A 24,988-nucleotide genomic window follows, 5' to 3' on the forward strand; every position below is an offset into this window, starting at 1 on the left:
TAGATTCTATTCAAAAGGACTATATATCCATCACAAGCAAAGAATTACATTGGACAGAGAATAAAATATTATCTTTTCATGTTAAAATATTTGGTCATGGCCTCTTACTTCTCACAGATATCACTGATGGCTTCCCAGTAGTTGTCATGAACAGCAAACCACTCGCAGTCTCCAGGGCCAATGTTAATGTTCACAGAGCAAAAATTATTATTCTCCTGGTGACCTATGGACAGGCATTTGAACATAAATTCATACATATTAATCACAAGCGCATATACAATACACAATTCTCATATTGCTTTTGTCTTGAATTTATGCCCACTTTCTGAAAAAACATCAATTTAGTGTGTTCAGCTATGCACCCTTATTTACCCGCTATTGCACGTTCTGAGCCCTGGTCCCTGGCCCAAAGTACCTCCCGTCCAACATGTTTTCCCATGCTCTAACATTTCAACTCAGGAAATGATGTTTAATCAATTCAATGAATCATGTGTATTGGAAGCAGAGAAAACTCCAGCATGAGGGCTGGGAACAGGGTGCCTTCCTCAAAGCATGAATAAGATTTACCTGTTAAAATCTCCAATGAATGTGGACAAAGCAAAGTGTATATATTCAACAGACAGCTCAGTATATGTGCCCTTAAAACACACATGTAAATACTAACCTGGTGTGCGACTGCCAGGGACCTTCATGTAAAGCTGTACAGTATTCATGCCTAGGATGGTGTGGCCTACATGACTGAGCATATTGCCACTGGAGGACACTCGCATGAATGCTGGCAACTTCTGCAGCTCCTGTAGCTGGGGCTTCCACCTGAAGACAAAGATCATACAACATGTTTAATAGCAGGATCACAACCTATTGTACACGAGGGCCAATCTTATTATATTCATTTATTACATTATGTTACATTTTTACAGTGTATTATGTAGTTACATCCTCTTGTTAAAAAAAATAAAAAAATAAATAAATAAATAATAATAATAATAAAAATAAATATATATATATATATATATATATATATATATATATATATATATATATATATATATATATATATATATATATAAATTTAAATGAATGAATGAATGAATGAATGAATGAATGAATGAATAAATAAATAAATAGGTATGAATGACATGTATTGTAATTTGCTAGACTTCAACCAAATCAATGGACACAAAATGTTTTGTATACTATAAATATAAGATACTATGAACAAGTTGTTTTCTTACCTCTTAGGGTCAGAGAGGTCAATGTTAGTACCAAATTTGATGATTTTCCCCACAGCTTTCTGCTCTGAACTAAAATAAAATCAGTACAATTTATTAAACAGAACTATAAAGATGTGATCTTAATACTGGCTGATGAAGAAACAGGCTTTAAAACAGTCTATTTTAAAATACCTGGAGCTTGAGCAGTTACTGCCTGTGATATCCAAGTTAATGGCAGGTTTCTTCTCATCTTCATCCTCATAATCCTCATCATCACTAGCTTTTTCTTCCTGTGGGAACAGAAAAAAAATGTGTGATTTTGATCAAAAAGAAAATGACTAATACTACTCAGAAATATTAAAAGGTTAGACTGACCTGTAGGCTTTCCTGGAAGCTGGAAGCCTGGTACTGGGCATATTTGGCTATGGTAGTGTGTGATCGGCTGCTCTCGCATAGCCAAATTTGACCAGTGCCATTGGGATCCCAGTTCTCATCTGCTGGCTGTTGCACCTGAGTTCTCACCTCCACTGAATGTTCTGAATTTGCCTCCACCAGTGACTTTGTGGAGAAGAGACCTAAATCTGTATCCAGAGCAAAATCAAAAGACAGTCACAACCTATAAAATTACTGAACATAGATTGTAGTTGAAATACTGATGCTGCCCTTTGTGTGGTACTCACTCAGTCTGAGAGAGCCTGCTAGTCCTCTGATGACAGTAATGGGGTTCTTGGGGTCTGTGCAGAACTGAAGCAGCACAGGAGAAAAAGCATCCCTCTTGCTTTCTAGCTGTAATGGATAATGGTAGAAAATAAAGATGAAAATACTATTTTGTTTTATTTCAAGTGGATATAGAAAAGATTTGACATGCTGATAGACTAAAAAGATTGAATTGTATAATAAAATAAAAAATTGTATTAGTTTAGGGGATGTGTATAGACATGTACATAGGGTATTATGTTTTTTATTTCTCCCCAAGACACGTTTCTGATTGTTTTTCACATAATTCTTTACATTACAGCTTGATGTGGAGGGTGGGAAAAAAAAATCAGACATTATGTATGTTGGTTTTGTATGTTTCTACATCTTGCCATTTACAGGGTTGTGTAGACCTTATAGTATAGCTACTCTTTACACTGTATTTGCAGCATTCTATTATATATATTTGTAGCAACAACCGAACCAAACCATAAAGCCATCTGTTTGCGTTTCTGAAACACTTACATAGATACTGGGTGTAGGAGGGTTGAGCTTTTCACGTGGGATTGGGTGCTCCATGGACAGAACAGGTTTCACCGAGAACGCTGGAAGTAGATAGGACTCCTTGTGTTTCCCCTTAATACGGGCTCCCCTGAAACCAATAAATCTTGGTTTAATATTAATTTTGCCTGAATAAGTCAAAGTACTGTCACTTATAATTGATAATTTATTGGACCTTTAGGGCCATAATTTGTGACTCTCATAGCAAGTTGACTTTGTTCACTGTGTCTATAACTCACTTGCATGATCTGATGATTTCACTGGCCGTGTTTTTGATTGTGATTTCCCCAAGTGGAATTCTCTTCTCCTCAACTTCAGAGGCAATGAAGGTTTCTCGATCCCCACTTTCCACTTTAATCAGGCGAATCTTCAGCTCTTTTGGTGGACCATCTGTCAGAGCCTTTAACTTCTGAAAGTCTGCAGAACCCAATGCAGGTGAAGACTCCGTATGATCCAGTGAAGAACTTCCTGTCTTCTTCTCCTTGTTCCGGCATATCCATTCCTCTTTTTCACCCCCTTCCTCTTTCTTTTTCTTTTTCTCTCCTTCTCTTTCTTTCTCCCAGAGGTCTTTTTTATGACTGTCTACATGGCCCCTTTTCTCTTTGTGTGGTTTTCCATCCTTATGCCTTCGGCTTGAGCTTGATGATGAAGATGTATTTTCTTGTTTCTCTCTGTGTTTTTTCTTTTTCTCTTTTCTTTCCTCATGTTTTTTGCTACTGCTGCTGCGTTTGTGTTTCTTCTCCTGATTATAGTCCCGCTCCCTTTTCCTGGCTTTCTCAGATATACGTGGTATATGTTTCTCATTGTGGTCTGATGATACCATCGAGGGGAGATTATGTCGGTTTAGCATCACCTCACAACTACGACCCAGCTCAGCAAGTGATGATTCTGAGATTGTTGTTAGCCTTGGTTTTCTATCTACCTCTGTGGAGTCATTTACACTACAATGATCTTCATCCATTAGCACCTTTCTTACCCTGTCTTCCTCCTCACAACCAGAGAGATCAGACTGGCTGACTACAACATCTTTTCTTTCTGGTGTCGATCCTGATGGTGAGAAAGAATAGGTTTGTTCAGAGGAAGAATTCACTAAGCCTTGGGCTTGATGCTTAAAGCCTGTGTGATTGATTGAGCCTGATGTGGGAGAAGTGCTTTGTTGTCTGCAAATATCTGGGCCCAATGAAAGTGATGAAGAGTACTTCACTCCTACCAGAGCTGAAGGTGGTGGTCGACCAAACGGTCCCCCACGGTAGGCATACTTCTGGCTCCCCAGCACAGAGGCTAGGTTTTTAAACATGCTGTTCACACCTGTCTGATGCAGGTGTGGCCTCATAGGTGGTGGAGAACAGGAAGGTATGTCATCATCTTGTTCTGCCTCCTCCTCCTCCTCACATTCACTCTTTGCTCCCTCGGATATTCCATAAAGCTTGGCCAAGTCACTATGGCGATAACTACTTCCCGTAATGCCAACACCACTATCTTGAGGCTGAGTACTTACAGTAGTGTCAGATTTTTGGATTATTTTTAGTGTATCCTCCTCTTCTTCAAGGGAAGAAGTACGGCTGCAAGGGGACGCCAAAGATCCTTGACGACTCAGGACAGGTGGGCTAGCATGGGTGTCAGTAGAATATTCCTCTGTTGAAGGTTGTTTCAGGGTAGGCATGAGGTCAGGGGCAAACGAATAACTTTTTATGGGTGCCACTGTAAGAGAAAATGGTATCTCTGGGTCAGGCTGCCCACCAGTCTGGCCAGAGTATAGTTCTTCCTCCTTTTTAATGGACTCATCCAACATCTTCATAATATTTGCCAAACCATCAGGCAAGAGCTCAGATGGTTCCTCCTCAAACTGGGCACTATCTGAATCCAAGCTAGAGCTTAGCCCACCATTTGCCTGCTTGTGGAGATTGGCCGGATATGTATCTTTTGGTGAGGATGATATAGTGTCCCTGGGAAAGGCCTGGTAAAGTTTGGGGGGTTCTCGCATGTTCGGAGAGTTTGGGACAAGACCCACAGCCTTGATGTTATGAGAGCTCTTCTGCATGGTAGATACTTTGGATGAACAGGATTTTGTTTGTATTGGTTTATTTGAAGACTCTGTTGGAACATGTTTGGAGGAATATATAGATGTAGAAATCCCTGAAGTATTTTGGGAAGTAGGAGTGACTGAAGCATTCCATTTCTCTCTCTGCCTTTGTTTTTCTCGAGCATAGTCTGTTTGAGGAGTGAGAGGAGGTGGTCGAGACCTTTCTACTGGACTTGCACCAGCGGCCAAAGGACGCGTAGACACACCTCCTCTGCTCAGCCAGGGAAATGGTGGAGATGCCTGGGATGGCGGTGAAACTGTGGAACGTGTAATGGCTGGAGACAAGCATGGAGGGGGTGGATCAGTAGCACTATTTGACAGCAAGCTCTCCAGATTCTCAGTTGCAGAATCCTCATTTACCTTTTTGTTTCTTACTTTCTCATTCTCTGTGTTGTGTTTTCTCTCTTCTTCCTCTTGTTCCTTCCTTCTCTCCTCAGCTCGCATATGGCCCCGAAGCTCAGCATCAAGCTTTGCAAGCGCTTCCTCAATGGATTGGGGGCTAGAGATGCTAGGTTGTGGACATGGCCTTTGATATGTTTGGGCAGGTGGCGCCTGAGATGTGGTTGGGGCTACCTGGTGAGGCAATTTATGATGTAAAGCATCAGACTGTTGTTGAAGGTCTGTGTTCACAGTAATGGACACTGCAGGCTGTGAGTGATGAAGGGGTGAACTTGCAGCCTGCAAGAGGTTGTCAATGGCCTTGCTGGTGATGACATTATTTCCTGATCTCTGAAACCCTGAGCTGAGAGAGGAAGTGGCTGAAGACACAACTGGGGTGTAATGGGGTCTGTCCTGCCCTTGGTGGGGTAGATGGGATTCTTGAATCTTTGCCTTCTGTTGGTGGTTTGGATGGTTTGCTGTGCCAGATTGGGCTCTCTGAAACTCCTGGTGTGGGAGACTTTGTGCAGATAGAGTCGGACAGGGGTTTGAGACTAGTGCTGAAGGGTGTGCAGTCTTCCAGCTGTTAATGGCGCTGACTGGAGAAGCATTAGAAGAGGACACTGAACTCATAGTGGACATAGTGTCCACACTACTGTAGCGCCCCATTGGACAAGGAGAACATGAAGGTTCCAGGGATGGCACTGTGGAAGTGATAACTGGTGCCCGAGCCTGAGAGGTGCCTTCATCTTTATTCTTCCCAGTTCTACTCTGCTGTTGCTGCAGAGATGAAGAAGAAATCTGAGAATCCACCGATCTGTGATAAGGACCCAACTCCTAAAGAGAAAAATATATTATTGTAAACATATGAATTCACATATAAAGTGATTTTCACAAAACCATAATTTATCTGGACAGATATGTACATGGACACTGTAGTAAAATTTTAAGATCCTGGCTATATGCTTCTGAATTATACACTCACTGAGGCCTGATTATCAAGTTTGATCCGGTTCCTCCAGGGCTTATGTGGGTTGCACTGAGGTGCTGACACCTGTGTCCTACTGTTGCAAGAGGGGCTGGTGGTGCGAACCAGTCCTGGATGGGGCTGGAATTTTGAGTGGCTGTAAGGCACGGTGGTGTGATGTGCTGGTGTGGGGACTGGGCATTTTCTATCAGCCAAGGATGATGAAGATTGTGGTAGAGGTGCCTGGCTGCCAGTAGACCTCACCTCAGAAGGATGCATTTTGTGGTTGGGAATGACCTGTTGCTCCCCCGGAGTCTGAGCAGAAGGCTTGTTGTTGGGGAAGGGGAATGTTGCTCGGTGGAGGTGGGCATTCTGTGAGGAGGACCCCAGAGACTGTGGTGATTGAGAAGGCTTAACAGGTAGGGGTGGATTACCACGGGCGTGTTCATAGCTGCTGGCAGAAGTGATGGAAGGTGGAGAAATGGGAGAAGTTTTGTAGGGTGGATACTGTTTGTAATTACAGTCACCCATGTCTTGTTTGCGCAAGTCCTGTGAACAATAAGGTGAATGAACATATTAGATAAATTGACATATTTGACATGAAAACAAAGGCCAAAATAAAATGCAGAGAATAGTTTTAGTCCATTTAAAATTTCACTGACCTGAAACTCATTGTAGTCTGTCTTGCGTTCTACTGGAGCCCAAGTTGCTGCCCCTTTTTGGAGAGGGGGATAATGGGACTGAGGATGCTGCAAGGGCAGTGAAGAGCCTACTGAGTATTGGTGGGTGCCTATCGCATGCTAAAAAAAGACAAAACCTATATATCAAGCACTAAAACAAGCTTCATAAATAATACCCAATTACTTGCATAATTTTGATCATCCTTGATAGACTAGTATGTTGTGTTCCAAAACAAAAAGTGCATAGCAACTGTCTGTAAAATATTTAATGGTCTGACATATAGAAGTGTTTGTTTAAAGGTTAGACCATGAGGCACCCCTAAATAAGCAAGGGACAGGCATTATTATTAGACAACAGATCGCTTTTTTGAATTGACCTGTTTAGCCAGTGCTCCCTACCTGTTCTGAGTCAGTACTCCTCTTCCTCTTGCTTGGGCTGGGACAGTCTTCATTAGGCCTGTTTAGGGAAAGAGGGGTGTGCTGGATGACTGAGTGCTCTCCCAGAGGGGGTGCTGTCCGCTTTAACTGGCCAGCATGAGAGTAAGGGCCTCTAGGTGGCTGTTGCTTCTGTTGTTGAGACTGTCCCCATAAGTCTGGCATTGGAGGCATGGGCCTGGAACCATGTTGAAAAGGAGGGGGGCCATACTGGAAGAAAAAGAGCAAAATTAAAACAGGGCTTAAATCAAGGCTGGAAAACTACTATAGTATTCTAAAATATATCTATATGTAACTTATTTCTTATATCACTAGCAGAGGCTTTTTCAGAACAAAATTGAAAGAGCTTGCAAGACATCTGTGATGACCTCACACAAAACAGGCAGACAGTATATAGTAGTAATGGCAAAACACTGTAATATTGCACTATTATACTCCTACCTTTAACAGCTGGTTAGCTCTGGCTGTGAGGTGTGCAGATGGTCCAGCATTGTATCCGTTGTGCAAAAGGGCATGATCATTACTAGGCAATGGCTCAAAATGCTGACCAAGTGGATCCCACGGCCTGGGAGGGCCTGGGGGAACCCGGAGATCCCTGTGCAACCCTGGCAACAAGGCCTGAGATAGCTCCAGCTTTTCCCCTCCACGTGCCAGTGGCCTGGGCACACAAACACAATTTTGTTTGAGACTTTACTTAATACTTTGGTAAATTAGTGCAACGTATGTGTCAAACACTCACCCACTGTTGTAAAATTTATTTGGATGATTTAATCCGGTCATGTGATTGTGTGGGAGGTGAGGGAGAAACTGAGGTTGACCACCAGGTGAGCATCTGTAAGAAGATTTAGAATGTCTTAGTGATGTTCTTAATCAATCACTAAGATTAAAAAATAATAATAGAAATTGAGTCAAACTAAAGACAAACACTGGCTTGTCTACTTTTAGGTGCATGGTATTAAGACATAAAGAGGTATAGCTACCTGGGGGGAGGAGGCCAAGCACGACCACCCATGGGAGCCCATGGTCCCCGGTTGAGTCCATCCAGAGGGAAAGGGTCCCGTGAGCTGCGCGCACCAAATTGTTCCACGGTGTGATGCATCCAGCCTGCAACATAAATGGTTATTACATTTTAAATGGAACATAAAAAGACTCTACATACGTAGTTACGTGTTCTGATTTTAGTTGCTTACCACACTAGCTGTGTACGTGAAGCCCTCCACAGCAGCAGAGAGAGGGCCACACACCAATACTCACACGCTGTTTGGAGAACTGTAGAGCCAAAAGAGATTTGATTAAACTGTTAGTGAGTGAAAAAGAAGAGAACTTATTTTTCCAGCAAAATTTTATACATTCGTACAAATATAATCCATTTGTTTATCCGGCAGAATTGTTAAGGGGAAAACACCTCAATTATCACACTGCACATGACTTCTCTGCACAAATATTTAATATTTATAATAAATACTGCTTTTTTTTTTTTTTAACATCCTTTATGAAATATAAATTGAAAAAAAAAAACGTCACCAGAAGAAAAAACAATAAAAAGTTGTCTTTAATAAACCATTTTCAAATTATCCCAGTTTATTAAATCACAGTTGATTTCAACTAAGCAAGTGTCAGCACTGTTATTACAGCTAGCAGAATGTAGGGGGCAGTAAGTGTGTGTGCGCGTGTGTGTGTAGCACAGATGGACTAGTGGGAGTTCAGCTATAGGAAGAGTGTACTGAGGCCATTATAAACCTTCCTGGGGCCTCCTGGCACATTAAGAGAAAAAACAGAGGGAGAGAAAAGCAGAGGGTCCTTTGGAGCCTGGCCAGCAGTGTGTGAGGTGTGTGTCTGTATACTTGTGTTAGCATATAGCCTTCTGCTGAGCTTGGACTACGTGTTGGTGTTCTGCTTCTGTATGTGTTTGTGTGTATAACAAGAAAGACACCGATGCTAATCTTAATAGGATAGGGATAGGGACTTGAGAAAGAGTGTGAGGGGATTGTGGTTTAGGAGACCCTGGGAGAGAGACGGGTAGAATGAGTAAACAACGAAAGTGCTGAACAGGATGGACTGGCTGTATGTAGTCTAAAATTCACAATCTAAAGATGGTCTTAAAATCTAAAATTGCAGCAATCTCTGGGAGAGAACCGGCAGTGTTCATAGCAAACACCCACACTCTCCTTCCTACATGGCCAAAATACACACAGAGACACGAACGTGATCAAATTAAAACAAAATATGAGGCATATGAGGCACTCTTATTCAACACAAGTTAGCTGTGAAACAAGCACACAGCAAGTATATGGATGACACATCACTGTTCAGCAGAGCTAATCAAAGTGTGTGTGTGTGTTGATCCTGCACTTCCCACATTACCTCCCATTCTCTATGGCTCTCTGTATTCTGTGCTATTTCAAATCCTCAGCGATATTTTAGGATCTGGGAAAGACAAAAATAATTGTGACGTCGCTGTTCAATGCTGCTGTCTAGGTCTTGAGGCTCATTGAACACACACACACAGTCACGATTTCCTACCTCTCAATTTAGCATCTAGTGTCTGTGAATAGCTGTGATTGTTGCCAAGTCATACTGCTGAATTACACTGGCTAAAATTACTAAAAAAAGATTAGATCTCTTTAAAAAAAAAAAAATACAAACAGATGTTTTAAACAAAATACACATCTCCAGTGTTACAGGACATAAAAAAGTATTCAATGTCTTACTGTTCCATTTAGGGCAAACAATAGCAAAAAACTGAAATAAACCAGATGAATCTGGACACTGTGTGTGTGTGTGTGTGTGTGTGTGTGTGTGTGGCCAGTGAAAGAAGGGATGGGGTACAAAAGACAACTGATATGAGATAATCAGTGGGGAGAGAAAGAACAGGGATTCTGGGTTAAGAGCAAAATAGAAATGTAAATGTGTTTTTTTTCATGTATGCACATATATGTTTCTAGGTTAAAGTTATTATTGTGCGTGCGTGTGTGTGTGTGTCTGTTTCTAGGTTAAGTGATACAGATAAAGACAGACGGAGGAAGTGACAGTGTCATTTAGTCAGAGGGTATTAATAGACTACACACAGCACACTCACTACTGAAACTAATCCAGAATCTGCTTACATGCAGAAGTGTCATCTCAATGATACCTCACATGGAATAAACAAAAGAACCAAATCTCAGCTACTAAATGCTAGTTGCTACTTTAAACTTAACCATATCTTCTTATGCCTTCTTATGACTAACCCTCCACACAGAGTCATTTCCAGTGAAGTATATAATCTTTACAAGCACAATAGTGAAAGTACAAAACATTAGCTTCCATTTAATTAATTCATATCATAACTTACCTAAGTGCCTGTAATTGATGCTATGAAAGACTGTCATACAAGACAGAATAAGAGTTCAAAACAGACAACACTATCCTTCTGTTATCAAGCACCATTTTAATATTGCGCATCATGCATGTGTTGGAAGCATAACTGGGGAAACCCCTGTGAGTCAGATAATGGAGACTATAGGGTTTACCCCAAAAGACTCCGCCCCTGACACGCTTTCATGCTTTTTACGGTTCAGGTGACACTGAAAATATCGGGAATTTCTCAAAGTATTGTGTCATCTAACTCAGCTTTGTATTTTGTTTTGATCACACAAACAGGATGTGATGTAAAGAGGTTGGGTTTTTCATGGTTGTGCCAAATCGGGGATTCCTGAGCCGAAAATTTAGCCAGAATTTACAGAGAAAATGGCTAGTGTGGGTGGGCTCAGTTAGTTTATAAGAAATTATCTATGGTGTGGTTTGTTGTGTGCTTTGGGTTGGTACATATCATCATAACCCCTAAATGTGTCATACGACTAGCTAATGTATGAAGATCGTAATGTATCGAGATTCTTACATTCCAAATTCTTTTTAGATTTTGAGGTTTAGTACCAAATCAGACTTAAGATCCCTGGTGAGAAACACCAACCACACATTTCTTCTACTGACTAAGACCTTATCACACAGTAACCTCAAATCAACTGTCTGAAATTCTAAATAAAAAAAATTCTAAACTATATATACATTTAACTTTCAGAATGAATCAGGTCATTGTGGAGAAAAAAAACTAAAAAGTAATGAATATAATAACGTAACCTGAGAGATAACAGTATACAGTAGGGTGTAATAAAAATTGGAAAGTGATGAAAGGAGAAATGAGGAAAGTAGATCGAGTGAGTGATAGACAGAGAGAGAGAGATAGGGAGAGAGAGAGAGAGAGAACAGGCACATTGTGTAGATGAGGCTTGTGGGTGAATGTCCACATTTGACCATTATGTAACCGGGCTCAGATTGAGATCAAACACACATTCTCTTAGTGTGTGTGTGTGTGCGCGTGCGTGCATGTGTGTGTCCTGCTATGCTGGTGATGTAAATTGGAGCATCATCATGATGTCATCACTGTGTTTCAAGCCCACACACCCACACACACACAGACACAGTGAGTGTACATCCAGATCCGGAAACGTGGTTCAACTTAGGACACACATTATTTTGAACAATGTTGTCACAATATTGAACAATGCTCTGAATGTCAGCAGAGCAAAAGAATAGTGAACTTTTCCCTTGTTGTAAAATGTGGAATACAGTGTTTATTGAACACCACTTGACCTACATCCTCTGTTTTCCTCTTGTCCTTGCCAGGATAGGCTCAGCATAACGTGCAGTAACTACATGTCAGTAAGTCATGTACATTATGACCCAACACAGTGGTGTTCACAATGAGCATGAGAATTGAGCAGCATGAAAACGCTGACCTTTTTTTCCCTCATCATGAAAATGCCTGCCTTCCACATATGAACCTTCTAATTAGGAAAACATCATTCTTTTCTTAGCAGTGTGGTGCGGTTTGTAGTAAACGACCCATATTTACAGCCGTCATTGTGGTAAGCACTCTACCAGATAAGAGAGGAGACAAAATGCGTCATACAAGTACCTGAGAAAGAGGTAACAATATGATTGAAACAAACAGGATGAATCATGAAGCTGATTGCATTCAAACAAAAACATGTACAATAGATGTGCTTAAGATATCAGAAACAGTCTAAAATGTGTTCGTTATTTTCAGGAGCTATTTATACTCCTATATATACTAACTATATAGCTATATACTAACATTTTGAAACTTATAGGTGTGAATAAATGTTATGTCCACAACTATTCATTTTCTCATCTTTAACAGTTACAATGTGTGGGAATGTAATCTAAAGAAAGAGAGTAGTTCATGAATGAGAATCACAATGACGGGGAACAAAAAAGCAGAACAAGAAGGGAGAGACGCTGATAAGACAGGAAGTTGTCGTCAGAGTGACAGGAAGTGGGCCTCCCAAAAGGGGAGAGGAAGCCTAAAGTGGCAGGGGGAACATACTTACTAACATCCTGTGGAAAAGAAGCAGTGTGTGTTTTAAATGAATAACTTTCCCTTTTGGATCTCAAATGAATAAACAAATAAATATTGATAGTGAGTATAATGATGTGTTGGATCATGACACGGTGTCCGAACAGCTTTAATGTGCCTTGCCATTTATTCTACCATTTATTCTACCACCCCAGGATCCCTGCACTGGAGGGATTGACACGGTTCAATCTAAAGATGATCCCTGATTTTTCATATCCCTGATGTTGTTATAGACGGAGTGCTGACTAACATGTTGGTCTGTGGACCCAAAGTGAGATTGTAAATGACCCCTCATAGCATAACATCTTTTACTTGTTTTATTCTATAAGATGCAGTCTAAGAAACATTGTTATAATCAGTTAACGTTCAAGAGAAATGACACTCAGAACGAAAAGAGACAAAATGTTCAAAGGATCAAAAGACGTTACACACAAACAGACAGCCTGTGGGAAAAAAGTGTGTCGTGATAAGACTGCATGCCCATGTATAGAGCAGTGACTCAATGCGCGAACGTCTAGCACAAGAAGTCTGTAAAAGTGCCGTTCGTGACCATCTGTGTGTGAAACCATCTGTCTGTAAGTTTCACCAAGTTGATATCTAGAACTTTCAGAGAAAATGAGTGATGTTTTTCATCCGTTGGAACATAGTGATCAGTTGCTCACATTTGTTATTGAAATCTATTACCTTAAAAAGTCTACTGCCTCATTTCCTGGAAGTGTGATGCTTGACATCTGCGTCTGCGAGCATGTCCTCACATGATCAGCCCCCCAAAATCCCCCTCCTACATCAGCACCCCTTATTTCCCAGAAACTAGAGCATGATGCACAAACAGACTAATGCACAGACAGTTACCCAAAAAAAGAACAAAATAAACATAACGAATGAAAGCTGTGCCTTGGACTCTGTCTCCAAGGCAACGGTTGCTATGGTAGCCAGCCGAAGCAGTGTGGTCTGACGCTCAGAAAGTTGGAGAGATATTTGGACAATTGTGAAAGACAGAGACATCTCGAAGCAATTCAAAACATTCCACACATATTTCAACCAAAGACAATCAAGTTACTGACCAAATATAGAGAGAGTCTTGCTTTTAAAAGCAGATACAGAAAACGGAGAGAAGAGGAGGTTTGAGGTTTGTGTTTATGTGAGTGTGTTTGTGATACTGGAAAACAATTCGTCCTCAGTGATGTCTCCCCCCACGATTATTGCGCAAATAGCCAGCACATCTCTCTTACGCACTGCTCCCAGAGCTTTCTCCTCCTTTCCTGCTTCACTGAAACATGACTGTATTTATTTCCATCACTCTCACTCTCTCCCTCTTTCCAGTCCCACCTACTCTAGTTTCACTGCTCCTCCCTCAGTTTCTCGTGCTCGCTCTGCTGGATTTTTATCAAAAAGTGAGGTAATACAATCCAAATAAGGTGACAAAGGAAAATCCAAAGCAGAGTGAAAGTATTATTTCTCCTTGCATGCATGTGAGTCATCAGTACGTGTTCATACACATGCTGGTTACTTGATCGTCACTACGGCACTTTTAGTTAACCAGAAATATCACACTAGGAAGGAATATATGAATGTAAAGTACGTGTTATAATGAAAAGGCAATCCTTAAACACCCACACATTTAAGCTGGTGGTTTTAAGGGCAGTACACTATCATTTCACAGTTCCTCCACTTTAGTATAGTCTAAAAAAAAAAATCTGTTCAACTACTAAGGGTACAGTTAGGAGATTACTGAATCACCATGAACACGTTTTCTATTACACAATTTAAATTCCTTACTCCCAGTGAGCAAGGAGACAGCAGGGTGAGCTGACTAATCAAACTAAGCCTACAACCATTTACTCACCAGTTGTCCAAGACAACACACACACCCCCACACATACATACACCCCCCTATCCTACTCATTCCCATTCCAATCCACTTTAATCAGCCACAATCCTCAACATAGAGTCAGACAATATATCGATAGAATACTATTATTCTGATATTGTAATATAATTCTGTGAATAAATATAAATTCATAGTAATTTTAAAAAATAAAATTTTATAGTATATCTTCACTATTCAAACTTTGTTAGAAGAATTTCTTGATATTTTTTGTTAAATTGCCTATCCCAAACTCTTCAGCATGATTACATTCCTCAAACAATTCACAAAGTGAAATACCTCATTTACAAAGGAAACCATACACATTCTTTGTCTAACGACTAAGCCCTACGGCTTTAATAAGTTGATGGTTCATTCATTCACTCCTTCATCCTGTTGGACTTGTCTCAGGAAAGAGCTAAGAACATCAGGAGCAGCAATTCTCAGAAACTGCTCCTACTCTTAACTTTATAACCGTGAACCTTGTCACCACTTCAAAGAGAAGTAAACACAACCCCTTGTTTTGGTGTGGATGCGCTGATTGATCAGAAGACGAGGTTCAAAGGGATGTCCCCACTTCCCCAGCCCAGTTTTACGCCTGCAGCTTTTATGACATGATGTAAATGACAAAGCCCACTGAAAAGCACGGTCATGTGACTATCACTCCACGGCATAGCTGTGGATGTAAAGTTGCACAAACCAAGCTGACAGTTAGGAACAGGATTTTTTTTAGTCTGGAGTAATTTCCCTAACCTAAACACAGGAAGTTGCTGAGAAAAGTAGCCTACACATAACCATAGGAGTAAAAAAAAAACTCCAGTTCCACAGCTGGGCGGTTGTAGTAGGATGATGCAAATGATGTGCATTCAGACCTGGGCTTTGTGTGCGTAAAAGGCTGCCCAGGCACTCCATTCATTTCGTGCGCCAGCCCACGTGGTCCACGCCTCCTGCTTTAACCCTGCCTACAGCTGCACACAAAGACCAAGCAGCTTCTTCCTCTCCTTCTCTTCCCCTAAACCAGTCCTCCATCATCCCGCCCCCCACAGACACGTGGTCACACCGGCTTCACAATCACCAAGCATCTAAACTAAAGTACCAAGTCCTGTTATCCCACTGCGTAATGTCTATGAACAAACAAACAAACAAACAAACAAAGCCAGAAGTGGCACTGTCACATGGTGTCATCCACGTTTCAGTGTAAGAATTTACTCACCTTTTATTGTATCCAGTAAATGAAGGGTTAAACTAGAGTCCATGGAGCTTCCGGTGACTGTTACAGTTACTACAACACGCTCATTGAGAGACTCATTGCGCGCAAGTCTGCGTCTTTAAACCTTAATTACTGTCCAATGACACTGGGGTTTCCAAGTAAGCAACAAAAACACAAAGCGAATACATGTCAGAGAGAAATGAAAGGCTTACCTTTGCTGTAAAACTTAAAGCAGTGAAGCTCTTCAGTGCTCGGCGCACAAAGCTCGACTCGATATGCCCAATAAACCAAGAGCTTTTTTACTTTCCACGAGTTTAATGTTCCCTTTTGATTAGTGTTCAATGACTCACACGTAGGCGACGACCGGGAAATGATTGAATTATGAATGATGAAATAAAACCCATTCAGACAAAAGCGCTTGAGTTACCAGTGAGCTCCTGGTCATATAATCCGGGGGAAAAAACAGCTTTTCCCTTAGAACATCTACAGTTCCAGCCTCTCAGTGCCCCTGAATGAAGGACAGCACTGAGTCTCGCTCGGCTCCCAACAAAAGCGCGCACACACACCGGCTGTGTGAAGTTTCTTCCCCGCAGTAAATACGCGAGACTCCAGACACGCAAAATATCACACAGTCTGTCGGCGACAACAAGCTTTATCTCGTCCTACACTGGTCCGTACTTTACACTTATACTGTGAACTGATGTCGGGAGAGAGAGAGAGTGTGTGTGTGAGCGGTTACTCTGTGTTGACGTTTGGCCGGTCTTTTTAGTCGAGAACACACACACAGAGCGCCTGGATCAGATTGCGCTGAGTGACGCGATGTTTTAAAGGGACAAGCTGCTCTGAGTGCTACTCTGAGTTACTACCGCCCCCCTACACACACACGCACGCGCGCGCGCGCGCTCACACACACACCACCACCACCCCGCATCGCTACACGACCCCGGAATTCCCTGACCGCGCAAACTCCATGTCACACGCTAGAGCACCACACTGTGGGTTAAAATAAAACGCGACGTGCCTTGGCACTTTTAAACACGGTCGTATAGAACATCATGTCTCAGACCATGCATCCCGCTAATCTCCGCGTGTGTGTGTGTGTGTGTGTGTGTACAGACGCGTGACCAGACTCCAGCCAGATCACTCGGTACTGCACTTCCGCGTTCGGCACCGTGTCTACAGATCACGGGACACTATAATCTCTCCTCAGCGCCACCACCACAGTAAAACCTCTACTTACAACAAACAGCACACAATGTCGATTTCACTACAAAAACATAAGTACTTCTAACATTGTACAGAAATGTATTCCGTGCATTTGAGAGATGATAAAAGTAAGACAAGACAGTGGAAATGTCTGGTCATTATGTCACAGATCATTTAGGACACTGGGTCTAAGTGGGGGTCTGTAAAACATACCCAGGGGTCTGATTTATTATTATTATAATTATTTTCTATCACAGTGGCAATAATCAAATCCACCATTATCAATGTTATTTATATTTATGATCAGAGTTCTTTTGGTTATTAGTCACTGTGACTGGTCACGTGAATCTTAATGGCTTTAACGTGAACCTCAATAAGTCTCAAACAAGTATGCTTATACATAATATCCGTTTTGTAATGACTGGGTTAAGTATAGCATAAAAGTTTGAGAACCCTAAGACAAAAAGTAGCATGTTACACTATGGTTTGTGATATATATATATATATTATATTATATATTATTATATTTATTATATATATATAGGGGGGCACGGTGGCTTAGTGGTTAGCACGTTTGCCTCACACCTCCAGGGTTGGGGGTTCGATTCCCGCCTCCACCTTGTGTGTGTGGAGTTTGCATGTTCTCCCCGTGCCTTCGGGGGTTTCCTCCGGGTACTCCGGTTTCCTCCCCCGGTCCAAAGACATGCATGGTAGGTTGATTGGCATCTCTGGAAAATTGTCCCTAGTGTGTGATTGCGTGAGTGAATGAGAGTGTGTGTGTGCCCTGTGATGGGTTGGCACTCTGTCCAGGGTGTATCCTGCCTTGATGCCCGATGACGCCTGAGATAGGCACAGGCTCCCCGTGACCCGAGGTAGTTCGGATAAGCGGTAGAAGATGAATGAATGAATATATATATGTATATATACATATATATATATGTATATATATATGTATATATATATATCTATATATATATATGTATATATATATATATATGTATATGTATATATGTATATGTGTATATATATATATATATATATATGTGTATATATATATATATATATATATATATATATATATATATATATACACATATATATATATATATACATATGTATATATATATATATATATATATATATATATATATATATATATATATATATATATATATATATATATACACACATATATATATATATATATACATATACATATATATATATATATATATATATATAAAAATAACAGTACTGAGTATCCCTGACTGGACATTAACATAGTATTTTGGAATTTTGTAAACATTCAAGCATAATATGTTTGCTCTTTCACCCACCCGTGACAAAATATATACCCTGTTGGTGCTAAGGATTTGTACTGAGGGAGAAAGGGAGTGAGAATAGGACAGACGAGAAGACTTAAAGGTGGAGACTTTAAGGTCAAATTAAAGCTAATGTATTAAGTTAATGCGATCACCACAAATACAGAGCTGCTACAATAAATAAAATAATTTTGAAACTGTTGCTATGCATTAAGCAGCAAGTAGTACAGTCTGGTGTGATTTTTGAATGTGTTCTAAACATGACAGACTTTGCTTTGTTGGCATTTGGAGTTAAGTTGCAGCCCAGTAATGACAAACAGACGCTGCGGTGTGTGTGTGTTTGAGCTCAGCAGTGTCCCACACTGCACAGGACTGAACGTTATATTTAGCTCCGTTACATCAGCGGCTACGAGACATAACAGACCGGCTGAACCACAGGAGTGTGTCACGAGAACTGGGCTTCTTGGACAGAAACGGAAGAAAACCGCTCAAACACACAGAGGAAGTGAGCAAAGCTGAGCATGATGCCCAACATAGACAACAGCTCCAGCTCCAACTCCACCTGCCCTCAACACACACCCCCACTTCCCCATGAGGTAATATCCTACTGACCTCCTAGCCGAGCCAACAACCTTGGACTTGTCCCCTTTTTCCTTTTAATTAGTGCCAAAGTTGGTGTGCGTGTGTAAGAAAGACAGAGATACACTGTGTGTGCGAGAGACAGACACATATTTTGTGTGTATGTGGTATGTGTGAATTTCTGTGTTAGACCAAGGGGTACAGTGAACAGGAAAGAGGAAGTTCTTTGATGGCTGGGGAATACCACAAACACCCCCCAATATGTCATTATGGAGGAAATGTTTGTGTGCATGTGTGGGTGGGTGTGTATATGCATGGACATGTACATGTGTTAATCACCAACGTTAACATTCCTGCATTCAGAGGCTATTGTAATCAGCATCCTGATGAGCAGAGCGGGAGTGAACAACTCCAACTGTTCACACACTCTCCAACTGCAGCTATATATACACCAGCATTTCCCATGGGTACAGCAGAATTCAGACTCACACACACAGACACAGAGCGTTATGTTATCAAACAGAAATCTTCAGTTAAGTTCAGCAAGTAAAGTGTTTATTCAGCATATAACATGAGATACTGATTAAACTGTCAGTACAGCTTCAGAAGGAGTATGTGTGGGGTGGGAAGGTCTATGTGTCATTGGTACAGCCAGTAATCCTAAAGCAAGCCTCCACTTTGTGGGACAATGTGAGTCAGCACTGACACACACACGTGCGCACACACAAACAGAGGGTAAGTCTATCAGATCTGGCCATGCAGTTTGAGAACCCCAAAGGTGCAAGGAACAGTGTCATCATTTAAGGCTTGAGTCATGACCTGATGTACAAATCCAACAAGTATTAGTCAACACACACTATTACACACACTGACACAGAGTAAGACACTGGAGGACACAGAGAAGGACACTGAGAATGTGGAGGAAAAAAAATACTTCAAGGTCGGTCAAACTCGTCCTACTCTGTGTGTGTGTGTGCGTATGTGTGTATATTTGTGTGTGAGATTTACACAAGTCATAATTCTGCTCCACACACTAGACCTTGACTTTGAACTCTTATCCTTTCCCCCCTCTCTTCCTGAACCTCTTTACCCTCTCCTTCCTCCCTCTGTTTTTTTTTGCTGAGCTTTCAATGCTACACAGCCCAGCACAGTTGAATATGGTATATCTACTCTGTTACTTATTTAAATAAACTGTAAATAAATTGTGCTTGTAAATGGGGCATTCATTTTACTATTGTAAAGAGACACGTATGTAGTTTCTTTTTCAGTAAAGATTTTGCAAAGTTTCTTAGAAGATAACTCTTCTTTGTGATCCTTGTGATAAGAGAAGATAACTCTTCTCTGCATCCTTGTGATTTTATTAGTTACAGAAAGTGGCACGACTGATGGACAGTGTAGAGCTACTGTACATGTAGGACTACTGTACTGTATATTATAGGCTCATTAATACTAATATTCATTTAAATACAGAACTTCTCATAAAATCTAATTCAGTTTTCTATATGTGCCTCTGTGTGTTTCCACACACACACACACACAGACACACACATTTGTCTCACTATCTGGGTAGAACACAATACACAGCATAAATCTAACTATAGGTTATTTTTTTTTAAAAAAGGTATCCCTATCCTTTGGGCCCCAGCAAGATACAGAATCATGACCCCCTCCCCTTCCTCAACACACACACAGAACACTAGATGTATATCAGGCTGCCATTTCAGACACAGACTTATTAATCAGATAATTGCATTTCAAGGTGACTCATGCTCCGAGATCTTGACTTATGACTTATGCTATAAAGGGTAAGATAAAACCTAGAACTAAAGCTGTTTTGACTTTACAGTGGTCTCATTGTAAGTGAACGATTAATGGTACATGTGAAAAACAAAACAGTTTGAGTTTTTTAGCTCTCGAGTGTGATGGACAGTGCTACTATTAAACAAAAAATCATGCTGTGCCGTTTAAGCTTGGTCTCATTAACCAAAAATGGAAAAGGCAAAGAGAAAGGAAAGAAAAAAAGAAAGAGTGTTTTAGAGTGTCTAAAGAGGAAAAGGCCACCATACTGTTCCAGTCCAAACAACACATCTTCCCTCACACAGGAAGCACATTACTTATTGAACACTCTACAGGGAGCAAGTCAAACACCAACACACCATATGGACCCAAGTAGAGCCTGAAACACCAACACAGGAAATGAGCTCCAAATCACATTTCATTTTCATCCATACATTTCTATGAATGTTCCAAACCATGACCTGATATTCACTAAAAAAAGATAAGATTAAATTCAGTGGTAATAAATTGAATTGACTGAATCATAATCAGCTCAAAGTGCTAACCGTGCCACATTTTAGAAGGTATCAAGTGCAACAATCTCAGATAACAGCTGATTTTTGGTGAACTTGAGAGAATCTAAAGATCAGGGGTTTCTGTAATGTCAATAATTAACATGTAGTAACAATGAGCAGACTGAAAAGCACAGCAGCTATTACAGTATATAGGACAAAGGAAAACGAAGATGTGCATCAATGACTAAAAAATTCACATTGTGAATTTACGCACAGTGAAATGCTGGGAAAATTGGAAAAAAAAAAAGTAAGCTACAGTTTACAGGAAAGAGGAAGAGAGAAACAGTAACACTGAAAGAATTGAGAAAGAGAGAGTGATTAGGAAAGCACAAGTACGTCTGTGAATTAATTCTCATAACTGGCCAGCATATAAATGTCACTACACTGAGGCAATGCTCTTTTCTTTATTGTCTACTGACCATCTGGGATATGTACACACACACACACACACACACAATGTCCTCTGCTAATCTGATACCTCAGTTTTCATATGGTGTAAGAAAAGAAAAAACCTAATCAAGAACAAAGAAGAGCCCACACGTGTGAGCTGTCTGTCTGTCTGTCTGTCTGTCTGTCTGTCTGTCACTCACTCACTCACACACTCACACACTCACACACTCACACACACACACAGTTCAACTTACTAAACACACCATGCTTGCCTGGAACACTGGCACTCTCAGACACACCTACAGCCATTGGAATCAGCCACTAAACCGATCCTCAATCAAAATGTATAAACAGCTTTTAAAGCCAGTTCATCTTTGTGTGTCTTCATCTACACTAGTTGCCAAAATGTATGATGATATATGGTGAGAGAGGTCTGCAGATTTATATAGTCAATACTTTATTTAGCTGTTACATTTTGAAGCCTAATTGGTTTCTTGTGTAAACAAAATGGATTAAATATAAAGCTTGTTTATTTAAAAACCTGTATAAACAATGTGAACTTGAAGGTAAAAGGAATTTTTTAATTACTTTTAAAAACTGTAATTAAAACCACACTCACTCAACTAAATAAACACACACAAAACGGTACATATTTTCCTAATATGCAAATACTAAGCGATCGTATGAACTAATCATTTCACTCCGTGACAAATCAGAGAACCCTGATCTACTGTACTGTACACAACCTCCACTCAAAGCCTACAATCACTTCCTGCACCCTAATAGATAAACATGCCATACTATCAATCAACATTCACCTACTGCACTCAAAAAGCAAACACAGCGTAATGCCACTGTACACAGCCTGATAGTTTATCAATTTACAGTTGAAAAGATGAAAGCAGTGTGAGAAATACATCGAACTAAGCTCACAAAGATTACTGCTTTGCAGAATAAACAAAATTGCTATATCACCATCCTGCTGACCTCTCGTACATATGACCAAGCCCTTTTGTAGCCCAACACACACACGCACAAGCACATGCACACACACACACACACACAAGCACACACACACATGCAGACAAACACACGCACAAGCACGCACACACACGTGCACACATGCACACACACACTCTCCTTAGCTGACCTTACCTAACACAAGCGGGAAAGTCTCCCAGACTGTCGTACAATATTGGATAAACAGGGCTGTAAACCTACAACAAAATTAGAAGTGCTCATGAAATACCCCTAAGCATAGCCTGGTAGCGGTGCTTATACTGTAGCCACGGCGGCGCTCAGGTCAGACGTCTAGCCTTAAAAACAACTCCAAATGAATCATCTCATTCGTTCTGTGTTAAACCAGGTGACCGACACTGTTATATTCTCGTCCCAAATGATATGCTAGAATATTGTCTTACTTACCTAATCATGGTGTTTTATCATGTAAACATGTGTTATAATGCAAATGCACTCAAAAAAGTGTCTCAATGGTGACTGTCTACACACACACACACACACACACACACAATTCATAGGAGTGAGTGGCATAAAAATGCAATCTTTTGCGTTTTTCTGTGATAAGTCAGCAGGTGACTCAGAGGAACACTTCGTGTTGGGACAACAGTCCACAGATTTTACATGTGTACAGACACAGCAAAGACCGCAGAAACCTACAAGTTTTAACACCCACACACACACACACCCTAACTGATCACTGATGCATTTAAATATGCAATGCCCTTATATCATCTGATAACAGTGAGTCAAATGTCAAATTCAAATATCAGTTTATTTCTAATCCTGTAGTGACAGTGCTGCTTTTTAATTCATGTTGCTGCTAACCCGAAATGTACAACCTCTCTGTTTTGGCTTCATTTGCTGAATACACTTCCTATACCATGTTTTCATGAGTGGAAGCATTGACTTGAAGTTGATTCTGATAAATAAATGTCACTCACTCACACACACACACACACACAGATCTCATGCTTGCATAGTGTGTGTGTCTTGAATTTTTCAACTGAACAGAGATATCAGTCTCACAGCTGTCTGTCAGCCCACACCTGTCTGTCCATTAGATGCACAGTGTCTACGACCCTGATTGTGGATCGTGAGTGGGATGGGAGAAAGCCCTATTGTGTAGGGTGGGTGAGACTGTGGTTGCGTTTTGCGCACACAAACCTTTGCCACATGTCTTATGCAAAAGGTCACGGTTGGCCAGGTTTGGTTTATAAAGATCACAGTCTTGTAGACTTACACCCACACATGTATATATGCACACATGCAAAAGATAACATATTAACAAAAGTTTATGAGGGCGGATCAGAAACTACATCAAAGTTGTGTGTGTGTGTGTGTGTGTGTGTGTGTGTGTCTGTCTGTCTGTGTGACAGACACAGACCGTTGTAAAGATGTGCTTAACATTTGTCAGGGTGTGGCTCAGTGCCTACTCTCGTTTCCAAACACGCAATAACACACCGATTTTACTGACCACATAAATACTAGCTTGTCATGGGGCCAAAAGCAGACAGTGGCCCACAACAAAAACGGCAGCTGGAACCCCTCTAACTCATATGTCTCAAACTGAGTTTCCTTATATTGCTCCACACACCAATAGCTAACCAGAAAAAAACTGTCTACTGAAGCATCACATGCACAGACCAGACAAATAACAGACTGTCTGCTTCAAAACACACACACACACACACACACGCACACAAACAGGCAAAATTATTCACCAGCATCAGCCAGGTCAAACAGATGCTTAGGTGATATAAACAGGCTCACACATGCCTTACTCACCCTCACTATTATGCGCACACACACACAAACAATTGATCCTTAGGCATCAGATTATACTAAGTCAGATGTGCAGAGGTGAAATGGAATTACATACATTCCTGTAGTCCGCCAAGCTTAAAAACATGTTCAGGTCTTTTCTGACTGAAGCACTGCCTTGTTTTGCCATTAGGGAGCATATACAGCTTGGACTGTGTGGTTTTATCATCTTAAACAAACTGATCCCTGAGTTCCAAATTTGGAATATTGCTGAATTTCATCACCACTTTATGTTTGTTTGAAAAATCTTTATCTCACGCACTCAGTACAGACTAAATGCTGCAGATGTGTCCACTTCTCCTTCACTGTATACAAAAGCTCATACCGAGACGTGATGTAGATCTATAAGGACTGAACAGGCTCTTATATGCAGTCAGGATTTTAGTTTAACGGTCTGATGTAGCATTCTAGTTCAGGCTGAATGATGAAGAATACAAAGACAGAGTAAAAGGAGAGGTCTGTAACTTTCAGGTCCATCTGCTGCAAGGACATGGACAAGTCTCACGATTGCATAGAGTTACATAAACATAGAAATACAAATCACTGTCTAACTGTTATATTTACTACAAATATATACATCTATGAAAAAGATGGAGATAATGTGTAATACTGCACAGTCAAAAGTGCTAATAAAGAATACCTAAAGAAGACAAGGCTGTGTTTTTTCATTGTGTGTGTCTGTGTGTGTTTTAACAGAGATATGTTGTTCTAATTAGCAATTCCAGATGCTGACACCAAAACTCACATGAACACAAAGGGACTCTTCATCTCCAAGTCTAACATATGACC

General features: G+C 40.7%; 1 protein-coding gene across 5 annotated transcripts in view; it reads right to left on the reverse strand.

Annotated features, from left to right (window-relative positions):
- kdm6ba (lysine (K)-specific demethylase 6B, a) overlaps positions 1-24,988 on the reverse strand; it is a 71,418-nt gene that overhangs the window by 3,421 nt on the left and 43,009 nt on the right. For 3 of the 5 annotated variants that reach the window (XM_060874748.1, XM_060874752.1, XM_060874749.1), the window contains 15 exons: positions 8,205-8,283; positions 7,995-8,118; positions 7,754-7,846; positions 7,456-7,672; positions 6,979-7,224; positions 6,562-6,699; positions 5,918-6,448; positions 2,711-5,769; positions 2,436-2,562; positions 1,895-2,000; positions 1,590-1,795; positions 1,407-1,504; positions 1,236-1,304; positions 665-813; positions 109-223 (listed from right to left, as the gene is read on the reverse strand). In XM_060874748.1, coding sequence (XP_060730731.1) covers positions 109-223; positions 665-813; positions 1,236-1,304; positions 1,407-1,504; positions 1,590-1,795; positions 1,895-2,000; positions 2,436-2,562; positions 2,711-5,769; positions 5,918-6,448; positions 6,562-6,699; positions 6,979-7,224; positions 7,456-7,672; positions 7,754-7,846; positions 7,995-8,113 — 5,273 coding nt within the window. In that variant the 5' untranslated portion in view covers positions 8,114-8,118; positions 8,205-8,283. Of the gene's footprint in view, positions 1-108; positions 224-664; positions 814-1,235; positions 1,305-1,406; positions 1,505-1,589; positions 1,796-1,894; positions 2,001-2,435; positions 2,563-2,710; positions 5,770-5,917; positions 6,449-6,561; positions 6,700-6,978; positions 7,225-7,455; positions 7,673-7,753; positions 7,847-7,994; positions 8,119-8,204; positions 8,284-15,722; positions 15,994-16,201; positions 16,309-24,988 lie in introns of those variants that run through there. The other 2 variants (XM_060874750.1, XM_060874751.1) reach the window with 2 other exon arrangements.

The sequence above is a fragment of the Tachysurus vachellii genome, chromosome 7 (genome assembly GCF_030014155.1).
Source record: "Tachysurus vachellii isolate PV-2020 chromosome 7, HZAU_Pvac_v1, whole genome shotgun sequence".
NCBI classification, from domain to species: Eukaryota; Metazoa; Chordata; class Actinopteri; order Siluriformes; family Bagridae; genus Tachysurus; species Tachysurus vachellii.